The sequence below is a fragment of the Agelaius phoeniceus genome, chromosome 1 (assembly GCF_051311805.1).
Source record: "Agelaius phoeniceus isolate bAgePho1 chromosome 1, bAgePho1.hap1, whole genome shotgun sequence".
Classification (NCBI taxonomy): Eukaryota; Metazoa; Chordata; class Aves; order Passeriformes; family Icteridae; genus Agelaius; species Agelaius phoeniceus.
This window is the reverse complement of record NC_135265.1, coordinates 119,671,820-119,696,672: the sequence shown is the minus strand read 5'-3', so window position 1 is coordinate 119,696,672 and position 24,853 is coordinate 119,671,820. Positions and strand designations below refer to the sequence as shown.

The 24,853-nt window shown below is 37.7% G+C and overlaps 1 protein-coding gene across 1 annotated transcript in view; it reads left to right on the top strand.

Moving 5' to 3' along the window:
- ARFGEF1 (ARF guanine nucleotide exchange factor 1) overlaps positions 1–23,998 on the top strand; it is an 86,342-nt gene extending 62,344 nt beyond the window's left edge. The window contains exons 21-39 of the mRNA XM_054637692.2: positions 1,597–1,755; positions 2,077–2,227; positions 5,756–5,846; positions 6,915–6,955; positions 7,044–7,213; positions 7,844–7,995; positions 8,157–8,329; positions 9,289–9,449; positions 10,090–10,220; positions 11,068–11,197; positions 12,171–12,306; positions 12,395–12,533; positions 16,911–16,980; positions 18,570–18,699; positions 19,495–19,634; positions 20,012–20,180; positions 20,667–20,805; positions 21,697–21,814; positions 22,554–23,998. Of these exons, the coding sequence (XP_054493667.1) occupies positions 1,597–1,755; positions 2,077–2,227; positions 5,756–5,846; positions 6,915–6,955; positions 7,044–7,213; positions 7,844–7,995; positions 8,157–8,329; positions 9,289–9,449; positions 10,090–10,220; positions 11,068–11,197; positions 12,171–12,306; positions 12,395–12,533; positions 16,911–16,980; positions 18,570–18,699; positions 19,495–19,634; positions 20,012–20,180; positions 20,667–20,805; positions 21,697–21,814; positions 22,554–22,718 (2,565 nt within the window). The 3' untranslated portion in view covers positions 22,719–23,998. The remainder of the gene's footprint in view (positions 1–1,596; positions 1,756–2,076; positions 2,228–5,755; positions 5,847–6,914; positions 6,956–7,043; positions 7,214–7,843; positions 7,996–8,156; positions 8,330–9,288; positions 9,450–10,089; positions 10,221–11,067; positions 11,198–12,170; positions 12,307–12,394; positions 12,534–16,910; positions 16,981–18,569; positions 18,700–19,494; positions 19,635–20,011; positions 20,181–20,666; positions 20,806–21,696; positions 21,815–22,553) is intronic.
- Positions 23,999–24,853: the final 855 nt, after the last annotated feature.

Sequence of the window (24,853 nt, the reverse complement as noted above, 5' to 3'; positions counted from 1 at the left end):
TTAAGGGTCTTGTCTGTTGGAATGAAGTTTATCCTCACGTGCTTAACCAGTGATGGCAACTTTTCCAGTTTTCATTGTGGAAATGTATAGAAATGAAGATTGGTGTCTATTAAGAGTTAACATTTACACACCTTGAGAGATAATGGAGGGACCTGGATTCCTTTAATTTTAAGAAAATTTCCAAAGTACACGATACAGTTTAAGTTATACATGCTCACCTCTAAAACCTCAATTATGGATTATGGTTTTAATTATTTATATTTTTAATCTTAGACTTGTCACACAGTCTGACTTTTGTCTTTAAGCTTCTGAGAAAAGATATGCATCAAAAGGATGTACTTAATCTACTTATATCATCAAGTTTCAATTTCTGGGTGATGGACACATTATATAGTTGTTTGTCTTCTACTGTGGTGGCTTAGAAAAAGGGGGAAGGGGGGAATACCTACATGAATGAGTAGGACTGAAAATGTTTTGGTTTTACAGAAAATACGCAGTTTGTAGGCTCTGAAGCTTCATTGCTTAGTACTCTTTCTTTGAGTCTTCATTTTTCTGTGCTTCTACATTATTTTCTTCACCTTTGCCAGCGTACCCTGCAGAAATGGTTGGCTTTGAATGTGGCAGCTGTTCTGTGGTCAGTGGCTCAGTGGCAGTCTGTCCCTTCTACCATAGCCCACTATTGTGGTGTTAGTGTTTTCTCTGTGGAATCCCATTCTTTCTGGTTTTTTGGGGTTTTTTTATATTTTATATTTGGTTGTTTTCTGTGTTCAATGATTTTTTACTTTAAAAATACCCCTAAATATCCAAACAGTTAATTATATTTCGTAATTGTAATTTGTTTATCTGGTGTACAACCATTTCACTTTACAGCCTTCAGTTTATACATAACAGGAGAATAAAATGCACTTGTGGGCTCAACTGTAATCCCCTTTTTACCATTGTAATTGGTTCATGTGAAATCTGAGGAGTTCCCTTTGTTGCTTATAGATACCATACACATAAAAATTGGGGAACTGGGTGGAATTTTTTTTGTGAGATCTGTCTGGATTTTGGTCACTTGCTGTTTACCCATGACACTTCTTCAGAAGCTTCTGAGATGCTCCAAATGGTGCAAATTAAATCAAATCGGTTTTGAGCAATTCCATGGAATTGGCATAACTTGCCTTTTAGATACATTTTTTAGATTTTATTGACAAAAAAATGCTAAAACTTCAGTGAGTCTGCATAAGGCAGCATTTTCAGAGTAGGTCTGAGTATGGTACAAGAATATAGAAAACTTAGCTAATTAGCAACATTTCTTCAGAAGCAGCATCCTCTTTTCCCCAAAAAAGACCAAACCAGAAATGTAAGCACATCTTATATGTCCTATGCTGTCAGACATTACACTTCATGTTCCTGAATAGAAGGACCTGATTTCATCCCACAGATACCTTCTTACTGGTGAAGAACTTGAGATATTTTCACTATGCTTTGGAAATTCAGTTCTAGGAAGAGAAAGATAAATGGTATAGTTGATGAAATCATACAGATTGTACTAAGAACAAGAAATGGCAAAAATATTTATGAGACTTGTGTTTCTTTCCTTCCCATTTGCAGCTTGAAAGAGATGCCTATGTTCAAGCATTAGCAAGATTTACGTTGCTTACAGTGAGTTCTGGTATTACTGAAATGAAACAGAAGAACATTGACACCATTAAAACTCTCATCACGGTGGCTCATACAGATGGAAACTATTTGGGAAATTCCTGGCATGAGGTACAAGTAATTTGTACTTGATCTGTAAGAAAGCATGTTCACTGATTTTCAACTCAGTAGTGTGCTTGTTTGTGCATAAACACAGTGTGGTTTAGGTAAGTGCTGCATGTATACTTCTTAAAGTAGCAAAACATGTCTAAGTGAGAAATAAAACTGAGAGAGACTAATCCAGTACTATTTAAATTTATATTCATTTTAGAAAAAAACCCAGATTTTTTGACCTCAAGTATTGGAATTTTTTCCTTCTAAAGAGCTTTACTTGCTTTTTACTATTTCAAACTGCTTTTGGTTGGTAAATAACTTCTTTATTCTCTGCAATAGATTCTGAAATGCATCAGTCAGCTTGAACTGGCACAGTTAATAGGAACTGGAGTGAAACCTCGCTACATCTCAGGGACAGTGCGTGGCAGGGAAGGTTCTTTTACTGGAACAAAGGATCAGGCACCTGATGAATTTGTGGGGCTGGGACTGGGTAAGTGATACAGATACTAAGTATTTCATTTAGCTGGTTTTGTTCAGAGAACTATTTAAATTTGTTCTGTGTTTTTATGTGAGTTTCTGACAAAAGAGCGTGAAGTAGTCCTTGTAAAACTTATGCTTTGAATAGACTTACTCCAATTTCTGGAATATTTAGTTTGCTCTGTTATTATTGTTAGGATGGAAAATGTAAGAAGATTATATATGTTGTTCAATTCTATTAAAATATCACTTTCCAACTAAAAATGGATTGCAGATGGTATGACCAGGTTTAATAATATTGCAACATTAGTGTGCCAAGTATTTTACCAAGCAAGCAAGTCAGTATGTGTAGGTTAAGCATCTGTTGTGGAGCTTTGTGAGAAATACACAGAATTCAAACCAAGTGGGAGATTAATTTAGCTTAAATTCTGAAATTTCATTTCTTTCCTTTTCTGGTTACTTTGGTACTGAGTAAGTGCCTTTTTTAGGCTTGAGCACCAAAATTTACTGCAAAAATGAGATTATTTTTCTTATCTTCATAGAAAAGTATAAGACTTACCTTAAATTTATCTTTAGAATGTTGGGAGTTTTGTTTATATTAAGTGGGAACACAGTTAAAGATATATAGGTGTAGGGTATTTAAAAACTCTGGAAGCATCAAAGTGTATATATAAAGTCTTTTTGACTATGAGAAAGTTTCAGTTATAGTGTGTTGCTCAGTATCTCTTGCCTTTTGAACTTCACTCACAGCCAAACAAAAGCTTTGTCTTCCCTCAGTTTTTCATGTAATTTTTTTTTTGAGTAATGATAATTTTCTGTTTTTCCTGATCTTAGCCCCCAAACTAGTCCTAATCATCCAGGTTTGTGTTCTCCTCAGAGAGTTTTTTTCTTCTATAGTCATTCCTTTTCTTTCCCTTTTGCTCCCCTTTGGCCTGCCTCTCTGTACGTCCCTCACCTTGCCAAGCACTGATGAATGTTAAACTTGGGCTTGGAAATCAGTGAGTCTGCCAACATGTCATACACTGGGCTTCTTCCTGCCCTTCCAATATGCATCTTTCAGTGTTCCCTGATGGACTTGTGCAACTTGGCTACTTCCAAATCCTGGCAGTTTCTCTATGCTTCTCTGTGCTTCTCTAAGGCTAAAGTGGCTGGCCTTTAAAAGTTTTAAGTCCTCATAACTCAAGAATGTAACTGGTATTCAGGTTTCCCTAAATCATACTTGCCGCTCACTGGTATAGGTCCAGCTCATAAAGACCTTTTGCTGCTGTCAGCTACATTTCTAGGGAAAACAGTTTATGCCCAAATACATAAAATGTTTTTCTCTGAATTCAATTTCTGGAATGCTTGTTACAGTGCACCTATGGAAACTTGACCATTTTCTTTTTTTTTTTTTTTAAATAACGTTGCTTCAATCTTATTGGAAAGTGCTTAACTTGGTTTTTATGCACTAAGGGGCTGCTAGAACATTTTCTCAACTGTTTTAGTTATTTCACTTCTTTCCACAAATCCTTTTTTGCAGATAGTTTAATTTTCTATGATTACTCCAAAGTATGCATTGGAACTATGGGTTTCAAGCAAGCTTTCTATAAACTTTTAGGAATTCCTAAATTCCTGTGAAGAACACATAGTGTGTATGTCCATATACACAGACACATATTTTACAGGAAAATAGTTGTTTAGAGTGAGTGAAGTTGCAGTCTGGTGAAACAGAAACTCCATCTTTCAGACCTACTTGCAAAATCAGATGTGGATAAGCAGCAGCACTCACTTTTCTTGCTGAAGTTAATGTGCTTTTTGAAATAACAAAGATGAACAAAACCAGACCCAAAAGCTCCTTTGCTCATTTACGGCCTCAGCAAGAATTCAGGTGTGGCTGTTCAGGCATCTGCACTCAAATGTCTTTATCTCTTGTATTACCTTCCTGTTGTGACCCTTTTTTTGTTGTACTTGGAAATTCAAAGCATCACAAGCATGGGGGTTGTAAAGGAATGAATAAGCATCTAGTCTATTGCTCCTTTGGTAGGAATATTGCCTTACTTGGAGTTGTAATTGTGAAATCCACATTTCTCCTATGTCAGTTTCTGTTCACAAAGTTGGAAGACAAAACTTGCTGCTGTGAGTAGGTCATAGCCAAAGTGTTTGGGCTCCTGGGTAACCAGAAATCCTCTTTGGACAGGGGGAATCTGACAAATCTCTTTTTTGTAAAGCAGAGTTACCTAGCTGACTCCTGTGTTGCACTGTTAAAGATTTCACAACTGTTAGAGTGTAAGTCTGCTGTCTGTTCAGGTTTTCAAGCATTGAATTACAAATCCTGTGATAACAAGGAATTCTCACATAAGCTGGTAAAGTTGGTTAGGGCTCTGACTCCTTGGAATTAGCCCTTCCAATTCTCTTCACACCCTGCTGCTCATTTGATACTTCTTAGCTGACTCATTAGCAGCATTCAAGCTAATTGACACTGGCAGCTTGTGTGCTTACAAGAGAAGTCTTGATCAAACCCAGTGGTATTATACATTGCTGAGATACCAGCATGAGGTTACATATGTATGTACAGAAAAGTTGTTCCATAAATGCCCTAGAAAAGTACTTCAGGTAGGTAAGGTTGTATAGATTTGACAGACAGTCATCTCCAGCCACCTCCAAGTGTGGATGGCTCTGAGGCATCAAGGCTCTGAGGCAGGCTGAAACATGAGAAGTTTTTCTCTCAGCAAACCTCTGAGATCAGAACTACTTGCTTTCTTTCAGTCTTCTGTTCTTTTCTATATTGCTTAAATAAAAAAAAAAAAAAGTCCTGCATACAGGGTATGTGGAATTACCCAAAGTGATTGCAAGATTCCACCTCTTTCTTTGATGGTGATTGCTTTTTTTTTTTTGGAGATGGCTAAAAATTTCAGAATTTTTCTCACTGCAAAGTTTGCAGTTTCTTCACAGCTTTCCCAGATGTGGGTTACAGTTTCAAGCCTCCAAAATAAATAATTACTGGTTTTATTTATAGATATTTCTCACTATTTTGGGGTGATAATTTTGCTGTAATTGAGATGTAGCTTAAAGATGGAATTTTGGTGGAAGCTATTCTTTCTGAATGATAGAAATCTTTTGGGATTTACTCACTTGATGCTAATTAAGTGTGAAAAATTCTCCTCTAAGCTATATTCTCAGTCATATGTTCTGTGTTCTAAGTGGCAAGGTTACCAAAGTTTCATTGAAAAATAGAGGAAAAAAAGGTGATTCTTGTGGGTTTTATTTTTTTCACTTGCATCTGTTGCTCCAAATGTGGACAGTTTTTAGGGACTAATATAATTTATACATGGATGGAGACATAATAATTAGGTAATTAGGATAATTAGGACTTACACTAACATGCAACTGTTCACTGAGATGGCCAGCTCATGCAAGGGAAGTTCATAATGTGCTTCTCTTTTGTGAATTAAAAATATATTTAATTATACTGGTAGTGGCAAACCTATTATTCCTCTTTCTTCCCAACCCATTCCCCATTCTGTATTCTTTTTTACCCATTTTTCAACTTTTCTCACTGTAGTTGGTGGAAACGTGGATTGGAAGCAGATAGCAAGTATTCAGGAATCCATTGGAGAAACTAGCTCCCAAAGCGTTGTTGTTGCTGTAGACAGGTACTGTATTAAATTTCTTGTTGCCACCTGAAGTTTTTCAAGCAGTATTTGAATACCCTGTGCTAAGAAAAGGACCTTACTAATTTATTAATTTATTTGGAAAAAGCCTAATAAAAACTACCGTAGATAAGTGCTTTTCAGTTAGAGGGGGGTGGATTTATTTTTGCATCATGGGTGTTTGTGCAAGAAGGAGCAGGGCAAAGATTAGGCAAGAAGCTTTTTTACTGATAAAAAAATTACTGCAGAAGACTTACAGAATGGAGTCTGCTGTAGTGTCTGCTGAATCTTGATTTGCTGTATATAGTAACAGATTGCAAATCTCATTTTGCCTTAGTACTGAGGGCATTATTGTCAGACTCTTTTTCTCCTAAATGTAATTACTGACTCCCTGCTTTCCTCTAGGTTATGTGGATGTTTTCTGAAATGACCAAAATTATTATTCCAGTCTTCCTTTCTATGAATCACATTTATTTTAACTGGATTTGGCTAGGCAGAATACATATTATGAACATTCCCAGTCTATATCATACAGTAGTGATCAGACTGAAGTGTTCATGGATCTTGCTTGCTCAGCATGTAAGAAATCAGAACATATAATTTTTGTAATGGTTGTCAAAATTGATGAAGAGACATTATTTTGAAGGCTTACAAACATTTCTGTGGTTGAAGTACAGGCAGCAAGATCAATGTCAGTTCAATGAAAAGTTGTCTTGCAGTAAAATCACATCAAGTGCACTGGAAGCTTGATGTCAAACACACCATAGCTGTTTAGGTTTGCAGTGTCCCTCCCTGCTTCATAATGGGAAGTGTTTCAAATATCTGTTTTTCATGGCAAATGGGTATTATGCACTCTGGAGATGTTTGAGTTCTGTATTTCAATCGGGGATGATAAAAGCTGACTGTACTCTCACTATGTCTTTACAACTGTAAAAAATTGTTTCTTAATAAATAAAAGTAATCAGAGACTGTCTATATATTGTTAAAAAAAATAAGACAAGGAGGCTTGAAAACATTTAACAGGTGCATTTCTTAAGAAACTTTAACCATGTCTTTAACTGCACTTCACAGAATATTTACGGGATCTACAAGGTTGGATGGAAATGCTATTGGTAGGTTTAATCTCTTCCCTACCCCTCCCCACCCCTGTAAACTGAACCTTGGAAAAATATTTCATGAAAACCTGTGGTCATTTAACAGTGGATTTCGTGCGCTGGCTTTGTGCTGTGTCTATGGATGAGCTGCTGTCTGCCACCCACCCTCGAATGTTTAGTCTGCAGAAGATAGTAGAGATTTCTTACTACAACATGGGCCGGATCAGGTTACAGTGGTCTAGGATCTGGGAAGTTATTGGCGATCATTTTAACAAGGTATCCCTGTTAATGCTTACAGTGCATACTCCTTCAGTTCTTGATACAGATTATTTTATTTTGAGATTTATTGGAAAATTGTGCTTATATGAATCATAATGGGTTTTCTGTCCTTCTCTGTAAGTTAAACTCACAGAAATTGTAAAGCAGTAAAGACCTGCGAGAAAGCAGAGGTACTCAGTATAATAAATATAAAAACAAAAGTATACCTTACGTTATTTATCATTACTTGAGTCTAGAACTGGTTGCTGTTAGTTTTGTGCTGTAGTTTTTGGGGATGTTTCATGATGCTTGGTTTAAGAGGTTGTCTTCAAGTCTAAATTGACTCTTTATCAAATGAATGTTTGACGTGCATTTTTAATACAGCTGTTAAAGTCTTTTTTAGATGGCTTGCTTATTTTTACGAGGTTTTAAATGCCAGGTTATTTAACGTATTTAATGTCGAAAATAGCTGGAATTAGGGATTATTGAATTGCATAAACAGTGTGATTTCTAGAGTTGACTGCTGTTTAATTTCATTAAATTTTCAGTACTGCTTAGTTCTCTGTTATCAACTGTAAAGGCAGCTTGTGATGAATCCATACAAATTCTGATGCAAGTTTACTCTGCATTTCTATTCTACATTCACAGGTTGGCTGCAATCCCAATGAAGATGTAGCTATTTTTGCAGTAGACTCATTAAGGCAATTGTCAATGAAGTTCTTGGAGAAAGGAGAACTTGCTAATTTCCGATTCCAGAAGGACTTCCTAAGACCATTTGAACATATCATGAAGAGAAACAGGTAATAACATACAATTAACTGAATTGCCTGGCATCACAAGCATCAACTTCTGCAATTAGTATTTCAAATTCCTTTTGTAAAATCGGTTGTTAGAGAATTATACTATTCAAATTGATTATGTAATTCAGTTTAAAAAATTATTGTTTATTATCCTAATTTAGGTCTCCTACTATTCGAGACATGGTTGTACGGTGTATTGCACAGATGGTGAATTCCCAGGCTGCTAACATTCGTTCTGGCTGGAAAAACATTTTTTCAGTGTTTCATCTGGCAGCCTCAGATCAGGATGAAAGTATAGTGGAACTGGCATTCCAGACTACAGGACACATTGTCAGTGAGTATGGACAATATTCAGACATCATGGAAGCAAGTGTCACTCCAGAGCCCAAGAAGCTTTGTGGACTCACAGCCTGCATAGTAGAGCCTGCTTTCATGTCTTGGAACCAATGATTTACACTTTCCAATTGGTCCTCTAGGAAAATGCTTACCAGAGTCATTCAATAAGAGTAAAGTTAACTGGTTTTCTTTATGCCTTTTAAAAAAACTTGCCTGTTTGTTGCATTCTGTAGTAAAACAACTCAGGCCTTAGATAATTCTATTTAATGTGTACGTTTTTATTTAAGTGAAGTATTTTGGGGTTTCCCCTAGGGAAAAAAAAAGTGCATATTTTACTAATATGTTGTTTGCTTATCTTTTTCTGTTATTCTGAATTGTGCTTGTGTAAGGCCCGTTTAGGAGAAAGTGCTGAGCTAGGGGGGCACTAGATAATTTTTTCTCTCTCTGTATTCTAATCTAGATCCCAGGCTTTAGGGGATCTCTTTTTTCACTGAACATCTACAAGTTTATGAAACTGTTTCATCTTCGATGAAGCACTTTTTTTTCTTCAAAAGCAGCTATTTAAAAACAAGGCAACATGTTGCTGGTGAGGAGGTCCATTAATAGATGGAACTCCATACTTCATGTGTCCCTCTTAAGCTGTGGGGACACAGACTAGTGTTAAAAAGTAAGCCTATTGCTCTAGTCTTGCTTAACTATTACATTTCCCTGCTTTAGTCCAGGTTCTACTTTAATTTATTTTTAATACTCGCTGTCAAAATGAAATGCCCAAATGCCCTCTGGGTAATTTTTTTTATATTACTTTTTTTTCTTTAGTTTTTCTTACAACTCAGGCATTTGACAGCACCAATCAATGAACCAGTCTCTCGTGACTTCTGTTACAGACAGTTCACATTAGAATTAATACATTTTAAAGCATGACACTTTTTTTTTCTCCTTTTCACACTTTCCTCTCAGCAATCGTGTTTGAGAAACACTTCCCAGCAACCATAGATTCTTTCCAGGATGCAGTGAAGTGCTTGTCTGAATTTGCCTGCAATGCAGCATTTCCAGATACCAGTATGGAAGCGATCCGCCTCATTCGCCACTGTGCAAAATACGTGTCTGACAGGCCTCAGGTATAGTCTGTGTTAACTAAACTGTAAGTGCTTTTATAAAGAAAAAATAGATATGCTAAACTCTACTGGCTTCCCTTCAAGTTTCATGGATTAATGAGAAATGTACTTTATTCAGAAACAATAGGAGTATAAAATGCCACAGGCTTTGAAAATATAGTGATTTTTCTATTCTTTTATTCCCCTTTGCCCATTCCTGCCACCCAGTTCAGCTGGTGACTTGCATTCCTGAGAGCTGTTGGAAACATCATATCTCAGGATCTGCTCTTAGCTGGGAAATGTGAAGAAATGGATAATAGCATAACCAAAAATGTTTGATACCCTCAAAATGTTATGGTTAGGTCCTCACTTTCAGAGCTATCTATAAAAAAATGAGAGCAAGAAACTCACTCTGAACTGCAAGCAGAAACTGGTGCTTGAATGTGTAATCTTGTTTATTTTTTAAGTTTATTCATCATAATATACTAAGCATTAATTTGAAAAACACTTCACTTTCCCAGTGTTACTGTTTTAATTGCCAACTCATCTGAGGTATCAGGCTATAATACTCTTGAAGGAGAGATTGTTGTTTACAGTCCAAGTTGTGTTTTATTTTGAAGAATCTAACTTCTATGACTGTCTAACTCTGTTTCCTTTCCTAAAGGCATTCAAGGAATACACAAGTGATGATATGAATGTAGCTCCTGAAGACAGAGTGTGGGTGCGAGGATGGTTCCCAATTCTCTTTGAGTTGTCCTGTATCATCAATAGATGCAAATTAGATGTAAGAACCAGGTAACAATCAGTATTTGTAATTCAAATTTTAAAAGGTTTACTTTATACTTTTGAAACAAAAACAACTCTTGGTAAATGTAATCACTGTAAAATGACTTATGTATTTAATTCAGGTGATACCACTGTGGAAACAACAAACACCTTTTAAATAGACACTGGAATACAGAAATTAAGTCTGTGTTCTGTATATTTTAAATTTTTATTTTCTGTTATAATAAACAACAAAGTTATGTAGTTGTGATTGCATTCTGCCTTGCTCATCCCACATACCTTGGGGATTTTAAAACTGGTTTTGTACCATGGTTCGTTAAGTGGTTGAGGATTGCGGAAATGGTTAAAAGAAGCAAAGCTGTACCCTGATTTCATGTAAAACTTGCTTATTTTTCTGGAATATGATTTTCCCTTGTAAAACATATTCAGTTATAGTTCTGATGTGAAATATGAGGGGTTTTACACAAATAACTTTAAATTCACACATTGGCATGGGAGCTGTGTACCCATGGGAGCTGTGTCCCTTTATAGCTGGTGAAAGTTAATAATTGTTTCTAGACTTTTGTACTTTTTAACTGGAAATATTTGTTTATTAATTTTTGTGGCCCTTGGTAAAGGAGTTCATTTACTATTTTAATTTTAATGTACCACAGCTCTCAAAAATATTTTTGGCTATTGCCTGCAACTATAAAGTGCTTTTTTACAAGCTGATTTTCTACTTATGTTTTGGATACTCGTGTGTCTGTATTCTTCTAAACAGTTTTTGAGTTTGTTATTGCTGCTGTAGTTGTACTTACTTGGTCTTGTTCATGTCTTTCTGTAACTCTTGGTATAAGTTGTTCTTTCTTCATTTCAGGGGCTTAACAGTAATGTTTGAAATAATGAAGACATATGGCCATACCTATGAAAAACACTGGTGGCAAGATTTGTTTCGGATTGTCTTCAGGATATTTGACAACATGAAACTGCCAGAACAGCAGACTGAGGTGATAAAAGTGGAGGAAGATAATTTACATGAGAGCTACATTTACAGTAGAAAACCTGTAATATAACTTAGTCAAGTAATGTAGGGTAAACCTTAAAACCTGGATGGTGGACCTGTGGTTCTAGTAGCCTTGTTTTGTTTTAATGGAATTCTAATTGGCAGGTGTCGTCACTTTTTTCATTTTTTAAAGCCATATGCGTAAAAGACCTGGTAGTTTACACTAGGAACAGCTGAAGAATAGCATAAAATGCAATGTATCTAGGGTTTGTAAGAAAAACTGTAGCTTTTACACATGATGTTTGGAATCTGAGACACACAACATGCTCACTTGAGTGAGGCTTGTAATCAGCAGTGAAGTCACAATTAGAGGAAATAAGTCCTGTTACTTCGAAATTTTTTGATGACAAGGCAGAAAAAAAACCCCCCTCAGCCAAAGTGAAACCAAAACACCCCACAACCAACCCACAAAAAAACCATAAACCACCCAAAACAGCACTGTGCTGTCATTGCACACTTTTGACAAGCCATTCGGGTTTTGGTCTGCCAAACCAGAACCAGGTACTGCTTTGAAAAACAACTGAAATGGGCTTTAAAATGCAACTAATGTGTAAATTATTAGTATTGGAAGTAGGAGCAAAATTGTCAATTGTTTAGGAGGCTTTGTCTGGCTATTTGTAGTAGGACATGTCTCACTTCAATAATTTTTTTCCCCTGGAAAATGCTTAAACACAGCTTTAGCTTGGTGTTAAATCACTGAGTAGGATTGGACACTAAGACTGTTCGTCTGTTCCTGTAGTTCTTTTTAAACCTGCTTGTTAGCAAAGCAGGAGTTAAGGCTCCAAATTTTGAGGTTTTGAGATACAGAAATGAATTTCATGTCACTATAAAGCAAATTGAGTAAATATAAATGTTCATTTATACGTTTATCCAGAAGTTTCACCTTCAGGTTGTAACTCTTTTTTTTTGACTCCTAGAAAGCTGAATGGATGACAACTACTTGTAACCATGCACTTTATGCAATCTGTGATGTATTTACACAGTATTTAGAAGTACTTAGTGATGTTCTTTTGGATGATATATTTGCACAGCTGTACTGGTGTGTGCAGCAAGGTAGGAACTGCACAAATTATTTTAAAACAATGTTAACATTTTACTCTGTTGAATGTGAATGAACAAATACCCTGTTTGTCTCTTACAGACAATGAACAACTGGCACGATCTGGTACAAACTGTTTGGAGAATGTTGTCATCCTTAATGGTGAAAAGTTTACCCTAGAAATCTGGGATAAAACTTGCACTTGCATGCTGGATATTTTCAAAACTACAATCCCTCATGCGTAAGAAAACTGTTCATATTTATACTTTGTAAAATAGTTTAGCTAGATTATTTACCTGTTTCAAACTCTTAGATATCTCATGGGTGGGGTGAACAAAAAGCTGTTAAGTGTGGACTAAAGAGAAACAGACTTACTTGCAACATGGTGATAAATTAGGTGTAGGTATTCTTCTGTACTGTTAATGATGAAGTGTTAAAAACTAAAATACTATACAGGAAATAAGCAAAAAAACTCTCCAACAACCCCCAGAATGTAACATGAATCAGTTTTAAGGTTTTAGATTTTTGGAGAAGTACTATCTGATTTTTTTGTTACTTTCTTTTTTTGTAATAGAACATGCAGGCTTTGCTGTTTGTAATTACATGCTGTGCTTTTGCCATAAAATACTAAAATACTGCAACAGTCTTACAGACTTAAGTCTCTGTGGTTGATGGTTAATTTCCATCATATGTTTATATGAATCTTAATATTTTTCTGAAAATTTTCTTGGCTATTTGGTAGTTCTTTCCATTCTTATGATAACTCTGCGTGAGGTTTCTTGGAGTAAGGCTGCACGATTCCAAGTGCTGTGTTTCATCCACTTCATATCCATTGCTTCTGGGACCTACTTTAGGCCTGAAGAAAACTGAAGCAAAAGAAACCTTCTGCATATCAGTCTTTCCTTTTCCTCTAAAATTCCTCCAATTTTAGAGTTGCATATCAGATAGCGCTGTAAGAGAGCTTCATTCATCCATTAAAAGATAAAATCTGTCACTGCCTCACCTATTTTTTTTAAGTAGGTATAAATTAATTCCATCAAATAATAAGTATAAAATGAAGCTGAAATATTTGGGAGCTAGCAAGATACTTCTGTATTTTGGTAACTGCCAAAAATAAAATTGGAAGCCACATCTCTGGATGTGGAAGTCCAGCTGAATTAACCCTAACTTATTAGGGTTGTACTGTACTTGGAAAGATTTTGAAGTTAATATTCACTATCAGAAGATTTGCTTTGGTTTCAGCTTATGATCAAAACTTAAATTTCTGGGTATTCTTATAATTGAATATTAGAAACCTTTCTAGAGCAGCATTTTGAATATCTTAATATTTAGACATACTCAAAATACTCTTGTTGCCTTTAGTTATATCTAATTTGAAATATGTGCATTATTCACTTTGATGTTAAGGCCCTTCTGCTTCTCAAATGGGTTCTTTTCCTTAGGAGAGTATCCAACTCCTTCCTTTAACTTTCTCTTTCTTTCTCTTTTAATCTTTCTCTACCATCTTTTCAGAACTTCATTATGTTATTCCTTTTTAAATTTCTGGGAGGTTCCCAACTTTTGTAGTCTTATTTTGATTTTCTGGTTTTTCCTTCTCTTTCTGAGTCCTAGGAGGATACTTCTTTTTTGCCTCTCTTTTTATGGCATCTGGTTCTTTTCTGAGACTCCTGGTTTGGCTGATATTTCATATTTTATTAGACCCTCTATTAGCGCTTTTTTTTTTTTTTTTTTTTGCAATGAAGCTTTTTCTCCCCTCCCATCCTTGTGTTTTTATTATTTTATTATTTTGACAATGCAAAAACATGTTTATCAGTTTTAATATACCAGTTTTAATAAAACCACCCAGTTTTATTAGCTTTCAGCTTGTTGTGCTGCCTCAGTGCTTAGAGAAGGCAAATGATCTCTTTACCTTTGTTTTTCCATGCCTGGAAGTAACACAGTAGTTAATGTTGAAATGAAGACAGACAAATCACATGGTGTTATATATGAAAACTTTATGGGCAAGTGCTTTATTGCCAGTTGTCTTCAAATAGTGAGAGGCTGTGAATCTCTGGAGTGTAAAGTATCCTCTGGCAGAAGTTCATATTAGTCTGATCAGGTAGAGTTTCATTTGTTCTTTTTTAGCATTCATATGAAACATCTTCCAAGTGTTGTGCAGCTTCTCTAATTTAAGAGCTGCAACATTGGCTGCATGAGTTCTTAGTTGCAGTATCAGCCTCTGCTGGTTCTTGGCAAGTTACTTTTTTCGCAAAGAGACTTGATCATATTTCCTTGTTTGAAAAATGTACTATTATATTTAGTATTATACCAGCTACCAATTTCTGCAAGGATCAGTTACTAGAAAACCACAAACCATGCTGCTGCCAAGCTTCTGCAGATCACTGAGGTGTTGATAGCTGGAGATACTCCTACAGAATGACACAGAATGGCTGAAGTTGGAAAGGACTCTGGAGCTTTTGTGACCCAACCCCTGTGCTTAGGCATGGCCACCCCAGAGTACTTTTCCCAGCACCATGTCCTGACTTTCAAATATCTCCAAGGAGGGAAGCTCCACAGCCTTTCTGAGCAACCTCTGCCTTGGGCTTGATCACCCTCACAGTGAAAAGGTGTTTCCTAATGCTCATAGGAAACTTCCTGTGTTTGTACCATTGCCTCTGGTCCTGGCATTGTGAATCACTGGAAGAAGCCTGGCTCTGCTTTGCCCCCACATTTCAGATATTTATAGTGTGTTGATGAGATATCCTGAGCCTTTTCTTCTCCAGGCTGGACAGTCCCTGTTGTCTCAGACTCTCCTGATGGGAGAGATGCTCTTGTTCCTTCTTCACCTTTGTGGCTTTTTGTTCAACTTTCTCCAGTAGGTCTGTGTCTCTCAAACTGGGGAGCCCAGGACTGGCCACAGTGCTGAGCAGAGGGGCAGGATCCCCTTCCCACCTGCTGGCAGCTCTCCTCACACAGCCCAGGACAGCGTTTGCTTTCTCTGCAGCAAGGGCACCCTGCTCACTCACGTCCAGCCTGGTGTCCACCAGGATCCCCAGGGCCTTCTCTGCAGGCCAAGCTGCTCCCCAGCTGGGCAGCCCCAGCACGTCCTGGGGTGTGGCCTTGCTCCTCCCCAGCTGGAGAACTTCCTTCTTCCCTCCCTGAACTGCACAGGGTTCCCATCAGCCCATTCTCCAGCCTGTGGAGGTCCCTCTGGATAGCAGCATGACCCTCTGGTGTATCAGCCACTCCTCCTACTTTGTGTCGTCCAGCTTCCTGAGAGTCCTCTCTGCCCCATCACCCAGACCATTAAGATGGACAGATTGAACCCAGTATTGACCACTGTACCACTGGCCTCCAGCTAGATTCTGGGCACCTAAGTCACCATCCTCTTGGCTTAGCTGTTCAGTCAGTTTTCAGTCCACCTCACTCTTTGCTCGTCCAGCATATCAATTTTTGCTTTTTTAAATAGTTTCTTTAATTTTTCACTTAGCTTAATTTCTCTTATGTTTATAATTTTTGTTAATTTAAATTTTCTGAAGCTTCACAAGAGTGAGTCTTGGCTTTCTGGTGCTGAGAAATCCAGTGTGAGTGCCCTCTTGTCTTCAAAAAAATCAAGAGTTAGAATTGGTTCCTTGCACAGATTATGATGGTCCAGCCTCTACCAGCTCATAATGGCTCATTATCCCAATGCCTCAATCTATGTTCTTGCAGCTTTCAAGAATCAATTCAGTTCTCTGTTCTACTTTATTTGTTGCCTTATTAATGCCTCAAGATTTTATCTTTTCTTATCTCCAATTTGTCTTTTTAGTTATCCAGTATTCAGTTTTCTGGAGCTCAGTGGTACATTCACTTAGGATGCTTAACTTGGTGTAAAAGCTCTCCCTTAGGAAATGCAGGCACAAATGTCCAATATGTGTTACCTCACACAGATGAAGACTAAAGAGTTTGAGATCATGACAATGACAAGTAACTCCAATCTTACTTTGCAGCAGTAGATTGGATAGAACAAGAAACAATGGGACAACTTAGGTTATTTAATCCAATTTCCCTCAATTCTTGGCAGGCACAGACAGTCTCAATAAGTTACAATTAATGTAGAAATTTTTAGTGCTAAGGTTAAGATCCTCAAGACAGCAGTGTCCTATAGGAAATCAGCAGGGAAGAGATCAGAAGTATTGTCAGTGATTTGATACCTCATAACAGCAATGAATCCTGAGTGGATGTGTTGAATTTTTTAGTGGAAATAGAAACTTAAACCTGGAACATACCCCAGACAGACAATGCAAAACATTTCCAAATGTTCGTGAGGTTTCTTCTGAGTAGATTCATTCCTTATTCTAGGTCAAGCTTAAGACAGTGTGGGAGGAGAGGCCCACTAATGGCACTAAAACTCTGCCTTAAGACAAATCCAGAATTTCTGAGAAAAGCTAATCCATCTCAGTGTAGTCCACCTGTCTATCCAAGGTAGTTGACAGAAATGTTGAAGTTCAGCAAACACTTTTAAATGTGTGAAAAAATAAAGTGCACTTAGAATTGAAATTAATGCAAAAACCCCACATCATGAAAGGAGTTTTTAGAGTGTTGGTTCTGATCTATATTTGAAACTTAGTAAATTTGGGACTGGTGTTGTGTTTTCAAGGCTGCTGACTTGGAGACCAGTCGGTGGGGAGTTCTGCTCTGGCTCTCCCTCTGATGCAAAAGAAAAGCTGGTAAGCTGCTGAAATAAATAAAACAATAATTTAAGATTGCAAGAGCTCAGTACAGATGTGTTGTGATGTAGAATAGGTGAAAAATATACTTGTCTTAAATAAATTTCTCAGTTTTGATTTATGTGATTTGGTTTTCCAGCTCAAGTGCTATTTAACATTTAGAAATGGCAAGGAATTAATTGATAAAGAAGTATGTATTTGTTTGCAGCAAAGTTGACTTCCATAACCTGGCTGTGGGTAGTTACCTGTGTTTGTTTTAGGTAATGTCCTGTGTCTGGCAGGTTTCTCTAATACTGTATTTGGGCTTTGAGTTGTTTCATGGTTTAGGTCATGGTTTTCTTTCATTTTGCTGTACTGGAAAGAAGAGAAACTGCTGAAGAGGGATAGATTGACAGATTGACTTATTTTTCCTCCAAATTTTCTCTTGTAATAAGACCTTAAATATCTATTTAAAGTAGAAAATTTTTATAACCATCAGATTTCATAGTGTTGATTGAAGAAACTGATGTGAAGTCTGGATTTGCCTGCAAGTGACAGCTCCTGTAGCTGCTTTGCTACTGATGAGAATTAGTTTAGCTTTTGGACATTCTCACAAGATCGCTGCATAAAGTTCTGTATAGATTAATGAAGAACTTGATACAAGTTACTCAAGGATAATGGTCCAAATGAGCTTTACTAAGAGAGCCTGACTCCCTCCATTTATCTTTATGAAGTGTTACCATAATTTAGCTTAAACAAAGTAAATGTTTGTGAAGGCCAGTTCTCAATATATGGGTATTGTACCTTTGTGTCGTACCATGACTCATTTATAGTGGTTTGATCTCAACATATTGGCTATATTTTTGATCCATTTAGGTCAAATATAATAGCATGCATAACTGGCAAATAAATGTCTTAGTCTTGAGTAAATTGAAAGATTTTTCCCTTCGAAATAGTTTAACATTAATGTTTTTAAAAAATATTTTTGTCTTTGTGTAAAAAGATATTTTGCAACTTCAGAATTAACAGAACTTGTGTAATAAATGACTCTAAAGGAAGAATATTTTGGCTGTCTCATTTAGTAGGTTTGAACCTTCGCAGGCTTTGGATATTTTCATCTCATTTTTCTTTAGGTTGCTCAAATATGATGGAGTGTTTTGCTATCAGTAGACATGATACCTATTAAAATACATATTTTTACTTAGTAGAGGTTAAAACTTTGGTTATCTACTGATATGAGAAGCTGAGGTGCTCTTTACAGGAACCTGGCAAACCTCCTACTCTTGATCTGGTAAAAGCTGTAGTAACTCCTGGGTGACAGAAGAAATGCTTGGAGGGAGTGCAAAAACCTATCTGAAAAATGCTGCTCATTTCCTTTTCTATGTACTTAAGTAGTTGTTACTTGTTAAATTTTCAGTTGTTTCTTAGTAGCTCATCTTTCTGGTACATCTTTCGTGAATACTCGTAGCAAGTATGACTAACGTGAATGATAGCGCAGTATTGAAACAGCAAATGTCTTGATGAGCTCTGAAGAGCACAGCACTATTAGCAATTACCAGAAGTTTTCTGTAAGTTAATTACTTAATTTTCCTTTTTTTTTTTCTTTTCAGGATACAATCTCCCAGAAGTCAGTAGATATCCATGACTCCATCCAGCCTCGACCTTCAGATGGACGCCCATTTCAGCCCAGCACAGGGGCCACGGTAGCGGAGGAAGCGACTAAAGCCAGGCCAGCAGCAAGTGTGTACTCTGCAGGGGTTTGGAATTCTTATCTGTGTAGAGTAGTATGTACTGGATGTTTGATATATTAGTTACAGTCCCAGCTGGGACTTCAGAAACATGATGTGAAGAAATCACATTGTTTAAATTTTTGTCTTCTTGTAGTATGACAGAATTCTCTTGGACTCCTGTGGGTCCACATTTTTTGCCTGTGTTTTAAAAATCTAAGAGTTCAACTGCAAGCTTCTAGGCTTTTACCCAAAGCAAAATATTAAAAATAACAATCTCCTTACAGTGCTGTGTGAGATTTCTTTTCTTAGGAGCAGAGATTTTTCAGTGCAAAATGCAACAGAAGCAGTAGCTGAAAAAGAGTTCTGTCTATCATTTGAGGAGAGTTTATCAAACCCTTATTTAAGATCCTTGTGCAGTTATGTTTCATTGCTTAAAATGGTCATGTGTTTCATTAGTACTTGCCACAGCTGCAAACAAGCATGGTACCAAATGCTGTGCTAAGCCTCCTGCCTGGGAACAGCCCCTGGCTCTTGCTATTGCACTGAAGGTTCAAGTCACTCATTTTGGTGCCTCTTAGGTAACACTAAACCAGGCTGATGCAATGTATCACAGACAGCTTCAGGAAACAGGTTTTTAAGAAGTTCCAGTTGGTAACATGATGATCTCTCCTGGTGTTAGTAATTCCAGCAGGTGGATTCCAGGTTTGGTTTACACATGTGCTTGAGGTTAAACTGTTCTTCAGCATGCCCTCAGAACAGCTCAGAAAAGTTCTTTAGTTAACAAGTAACTTTCTTTCCTTTAAAGAATTTCCAGAACAGAAGTTATTTGCTGCTCTTTTGATCAAGTGTGTTGTACAGCTGGAACTCATTCAGACAATCGACAACATTGTGTTCTTCCCAGCAACTAGCAAAAAAGAGGATGCAGAGAATTTAGCAGCAGCACAGGTAAGTGGAACTGATAGATACCTCTCTTTTTAGCACCTTTTCCTCCAAAGGTGTTAAGATAAAGTTTCTTGAACTCCTGTAGCATCTGCTAATTGACAATTTTTACATGCGTTTGAGAATTTCCATTGGCCTGTTGAGATCTTTTACAGCTTGTGTTATAAATTGCATTTGCTGTGCCAGGGCAGCACTGTGGAGATGAAAACATGTATTGCTCAAAGGGATTTATATATCTGGGATGTGGATACAACCTTTAATACAGTGTTAAGTACAAGAACAGATGTAAACAGGGTAGGATCGAGTTATCACAGGAGCTTGCTGAAAACAGTTGTGAATTTTTACTTCAAATCTTTTTCTTCCTTTTTCTCTTTTTTCAATAGAGAGATGCAGTAGACTTTGATGTCCATGTGGATACACAGGATCAAGGGATGTATCGTTTCCTAACATCACAGCAGCTTTTCAAACTTCTCGATTGTCTGTTGGAATCTCACAGATTTGCTAAAGCATTTAATTCAAACAATGAACAAAGAACTGCTCTCTGGAAAGCAGGTGAGTCAGTCCTCTTGAAGAAATACTTTGTGACAGTGTGAATTGACCCAAAAATAGGTCAGGAGTACTTCGATGCTAAATGTAAAAGTTGAAGCTTTAGCTCTGTAAGTGTAGGATTCATAAAGGGAGGAGACCTAATCTGAGGAGGTGCAAATATCTCTGGTTTCCTAAAATTCAAAGTTTCACTGAGGTACAGCTGCCATGCTGATTCTTGGCTGTAGGTGTGAGTCCCATGCTCGGAAACTGCAGGGACAAACACAGGTTTCACAGCCAGTTATAAGCTGATACTAAAAATGTGTGCCAAACACATTTATGCCATATATAAACAGGTTAATTTTTAGCAATGCTCCGTTGTCATAAATATTATGAGAAATTAATTACCTGAGGTGGTGGTTCTGTCTGTGTGCAGAAAATGGTTAGAAAGAGAAGTGGGGGACTGTAAGAAACTGAACCAAAAATCTGAATGTATGCTTGGAATTGATGTAGGTTTCAAGGGCAAGTCCAAGCCCAACCTGCTGAAGCAGGAGACGAGCAGCCTGGCCTGCGGGCTGCGCATCCTGTTCCGCATGTACATGGACGAGAGCCGCACCAGCGCCTGGGAGGAGGTCCAGCAGAGGCTGCTGAAGTAAGGCCCATGGAGCTGAGCCTGTTGAATTATTTCTGCTGTTAAGGAAAAGGAGTGGGTTATAGACCATCTCTGTTTGCAGTAAACTTCTAAAGCCAACACCTGTGTGTGGTGGTCACAGCTAATATTAAGAGTTTTATGTTCTGTGGGGAGTGCTGTGTCTCCAGCTAGTGATGCTGTCTCTCCTTTTTGTTCTCATTACATGTTTTGCCGGGAGAAAAAAGATTTTTTTCCACCTCTTTTTTTGTATCATGTGGGTAGGTGGGGGCTCTTCTTGAAAAAGGAAAGCAGCTATCACCTAAACCCCATTTTTTCTTTCACTAACCTCAGGTATTTTAGGGAAGTGGCACTGTTTGTTCTCATTTTCAGAAATGGACACTGGGCTTTAGCAGCCTTACGAGCATACTGAGGCCTTTGGCTCTTTGGTTATTGATCTGAATGTTCGTTGTTTATAAAGTTTTCAAGCAACTGTTGGAGTAAGGGAGAGCTTTAAACCTCAACAGCAACATTTAAGGCTAAGACTCCAAGGTTCACAGACTAGGAAGCAGAGCTGAAAACTGCCTGGTTACATCAACATGAGATATTCCTAAAGCCCACATAATGGTTTGTCAGATACCTCTCAAAGAGCACTTGATATGTTTCAAATGCATTCACTGACAGTATAATCACGTTTTGTCAGCTTATTTATTACTGAAGTCCTAGGACTTTGGATTTGACTTGAACAAGGTCACTGCTTTCTGTCATTAACCAGGCTTAGAGCAGCTTTCATAAAGCAATGCTGTACTACACCAGGGCTTTACACTGCCAGAATTTGCAAAGCCAGAGCTCTCTTTCTGCAGTAGAGCTCAGAAGGAAATGTGAGTTGTTATTTTTTGTGTCTTTTGTCTCCAGTGTCTGCAGCGAGGCTCTGAGCTATTTCCTCACTCTTACATCAGAAAGTCATCGGGAAGCCTGGACTAACCTTTTACTCTTATTTTTGACTAAAGTCCTGAAGATAAGTGATGAAAGGGTAAGTAACTGTTTGCAATGATGTTTGAGATGACATGTACAGGTAAGAAGTAGTTCCAGACTGGTTCATCACACAGTTACAGACCTGACTTTAAAAGCTCCTGCTGCTCTGTAGACACTCTTGTGTTGAGGGAATAGACATTCAAACTGCACTTGACAGATACTGACACTAATAATTCAGTGTGAAGGTGCAATGAGTGATAAAATAAAACGTGTCAGAGAAGTTTAAAGGTGCTGGAATCCTTTGTAAGTGTGTGTTAAATTGTTTTTACCCCTCTCCTGCTGAGGAAGACAATTAGTGATGATACTTTATTCAAAGAATTAACTCTTGTTTCTGCTGCCAGTGCTGCAGGTACACGTACACCTTGACCTTCTCCAAAGCAGTTCCGCAGTAAATAAATCCCTGTTTAATCTCCCTCTAAGAACACCTGGCTGAAATAATTAAGTGATGAAAAAGGCCAACTGCAAGAAAAAAAACTCATAATAGAAAAATATTTCCTCTTGGAGAGTAAGCATTAGTAAGGAGCTTTGTGTAGCTGGTGAGCATCTGTCAGAGTGTATCACAACTGTCTTAGCCTTATTCTAGCACTGCTAATTTCAGTTGTAAAGGTGTTCCTGCTTGTCACTTGGTGCGTTTCTCACCCTCATTTGGGAGAGTATTTAAAATTCTGTTTTTGCAGTGTGCTTTCTAAGGTGTACCCATGTATAATAGAGTCATTTCTTGTTTGTTTTCTCCTCAGTTCAAGGCCCATGCCTCGTTCTACTATCCTTTGCTGTGTGAAATCATGCAGTTTGACCTTATTCCCGAGCTCCGGGCTGTGTTGCGAAGGTTTTTCCTGCGGATCGGGGTGGTTTTCCAGATATCCCAACCACCAGAACAAGAGCCTGGAATAAGCAAGCATTAGCAGATAGTGATGCTCTGTTTCCAAGTTTATATTCCTCAGCTAAATAAAAGGACCAGGTAGCTGGGCCATTCTGTCTGGGTCTCCATGTAAACGGTTTCTTTCTCTGGCAACGTTGTATCCAAGGGTGAACGGTACAGACGCTTCCAACTGTAATTAAGGCTTGCAGCACTCCAGTCCCTCTCTTTCCTGGCGGATTCTCTCTCATCGGTTTCTCTTGCCTGGCTCCTGCTGAGCACAGAGCCAGTTTATAGCACAGTCCCCCTTGTCAGCACGGGCTGCAGTGTCCTTTACTGTCCTAGACAGCAGCATAGCAACAGATGTTTATGGCGGGTGTGAAAGTGAAGTGTACCCAAAGAAACATATATATGTAAAGGTTTGAGCTTCTGCGAGAAGTACAACTCAGGAGAGCTGTATTTTGAAGGATAAAATGTTTATAGTGAAAAGAAAATGGAGATTATTGTTCATGGAAAAAATATTTAGCAACTATGTCTGATATTCTAAGATTTTTGCACACTCAGGCTGTCTGAGACATTGGTAATCATCCTTCTGTGAAAATGTACAGAGATGCAGATCTGTAATATAAACTCTTTAACACTATACAGTTCTTCCCAAATTATTTTATTTCTGTAATACTGATTTGTTGAAAGCCCATAACTCTTCCTTGTTTACCAAATGCACTAGAAGTTTGGGTTTCTTTTTTGGGTTGTGATTTTTTTTTCTTCTTCCTTTTTTGTTATTTTTGTTTTGTTTTGTTTCATTGTAGCCCAGAAGTTATTGTTGCCGACTTTTGTCAAGAACAGCGGTAGAAATATCACGACTGACATAACTACCTGTAATATACTTGTTTTAGGGCTTTGAAATTTAACGAGCCATTGAAATGATGATCTTTCAAGGACTGGAACTTGAATCACTGCAAACAAGTCTAGGTTGTGTCTGCTGTCAGATGTTTTTTTGTTTGATGTAGATTTCACTCTTATGTACAGAATTTAATGTTGGATATATTCAAGTAACAAATCTGGCATGGTTTGGGGATGGTTAAATTTATTGGAAATGTATTCATACTGTGAATTGTGCTCTGATGGTTAACAGACGAGATTGTCAAGCATTCTGTATTACAATGGATGTAGAAATTTTTTTCAGATGGACAAAATGTATATGGTACAGATATGTAAAGTTTTCTATGTAAAAAAAAATTCTGTACAACTTTCTGTACAATATTTGGTTCTCATCTGGCATATTCTAATCAGGTTATAGGTCAATAAAGTTTTTGAACTCTTTCATCAGTGCAATCAAAACCAGTCTAATCCACAGCTACTTGTTTTACAGTTTGCTTTGCCTCTCATGCTTTTGTTTTAAAGGAGCAAACTCCAGACCCTAGGAGCAGAAAGCTGGGTGCTCTCTGGGTGACTGGGATGCCTCTTCTCGCTGTTAGAGACAAATACAGGGGGAAAAGGAGTGGTAAATTAAAAAAAAAAAAAATAAAAGGTGGTCAAGGCGGGAGGAGAATAAAAGCACTACATGAACTGGTCAGATGGACCCTGTAGTGCTGCACAGATAGAAGCTCAGAGCTGCACTTTGCTCTCTGGGGATTAAAACACAAACACCAAACAGCTGCTGGATAAAGGGGGGAGGGGCTGGGATTGCAGTTCTCCTGACTTGGAACACATCAGCCAGCTCAGCCATGTCAGTATCTTCAGTTTTGCTAGTAAGAGTGGAATTGGATTGTTCTCCAGTGTGTTCCTACAAAACTCCTGACTGGCACAGGAGAGCAGTAGGAAGAGCAAGGTGTGTGAGGCAGCCTCCTCTCTTTCAGGGCAGTGTGTCTGCCACAGACATTCGCAGCAGGCTCCAGAAATAAGTGTAAGCATTTCAGTGAAATAGCTATTGGAAAAGCCAGAAAAGGGAATTAAATACTGTGACCTGTGGTTCAGAGTTTGCTCACAAAGTTAATTGGGGTGGAGCAAAACCAAATAGCAATTACCAGAGTCAGAAGGGATAGAACTGAGGTTATTTGAATTAATTGTAGCTTTCCTCTTGGGCCATATTTTACTTGTTCAGTTTGTTGTGCTGTGTTTTAATCTTGAACTGCTGTGTTAGGCAAGACCTAAGGTCCTTGACAGTGACCAGTAATAATT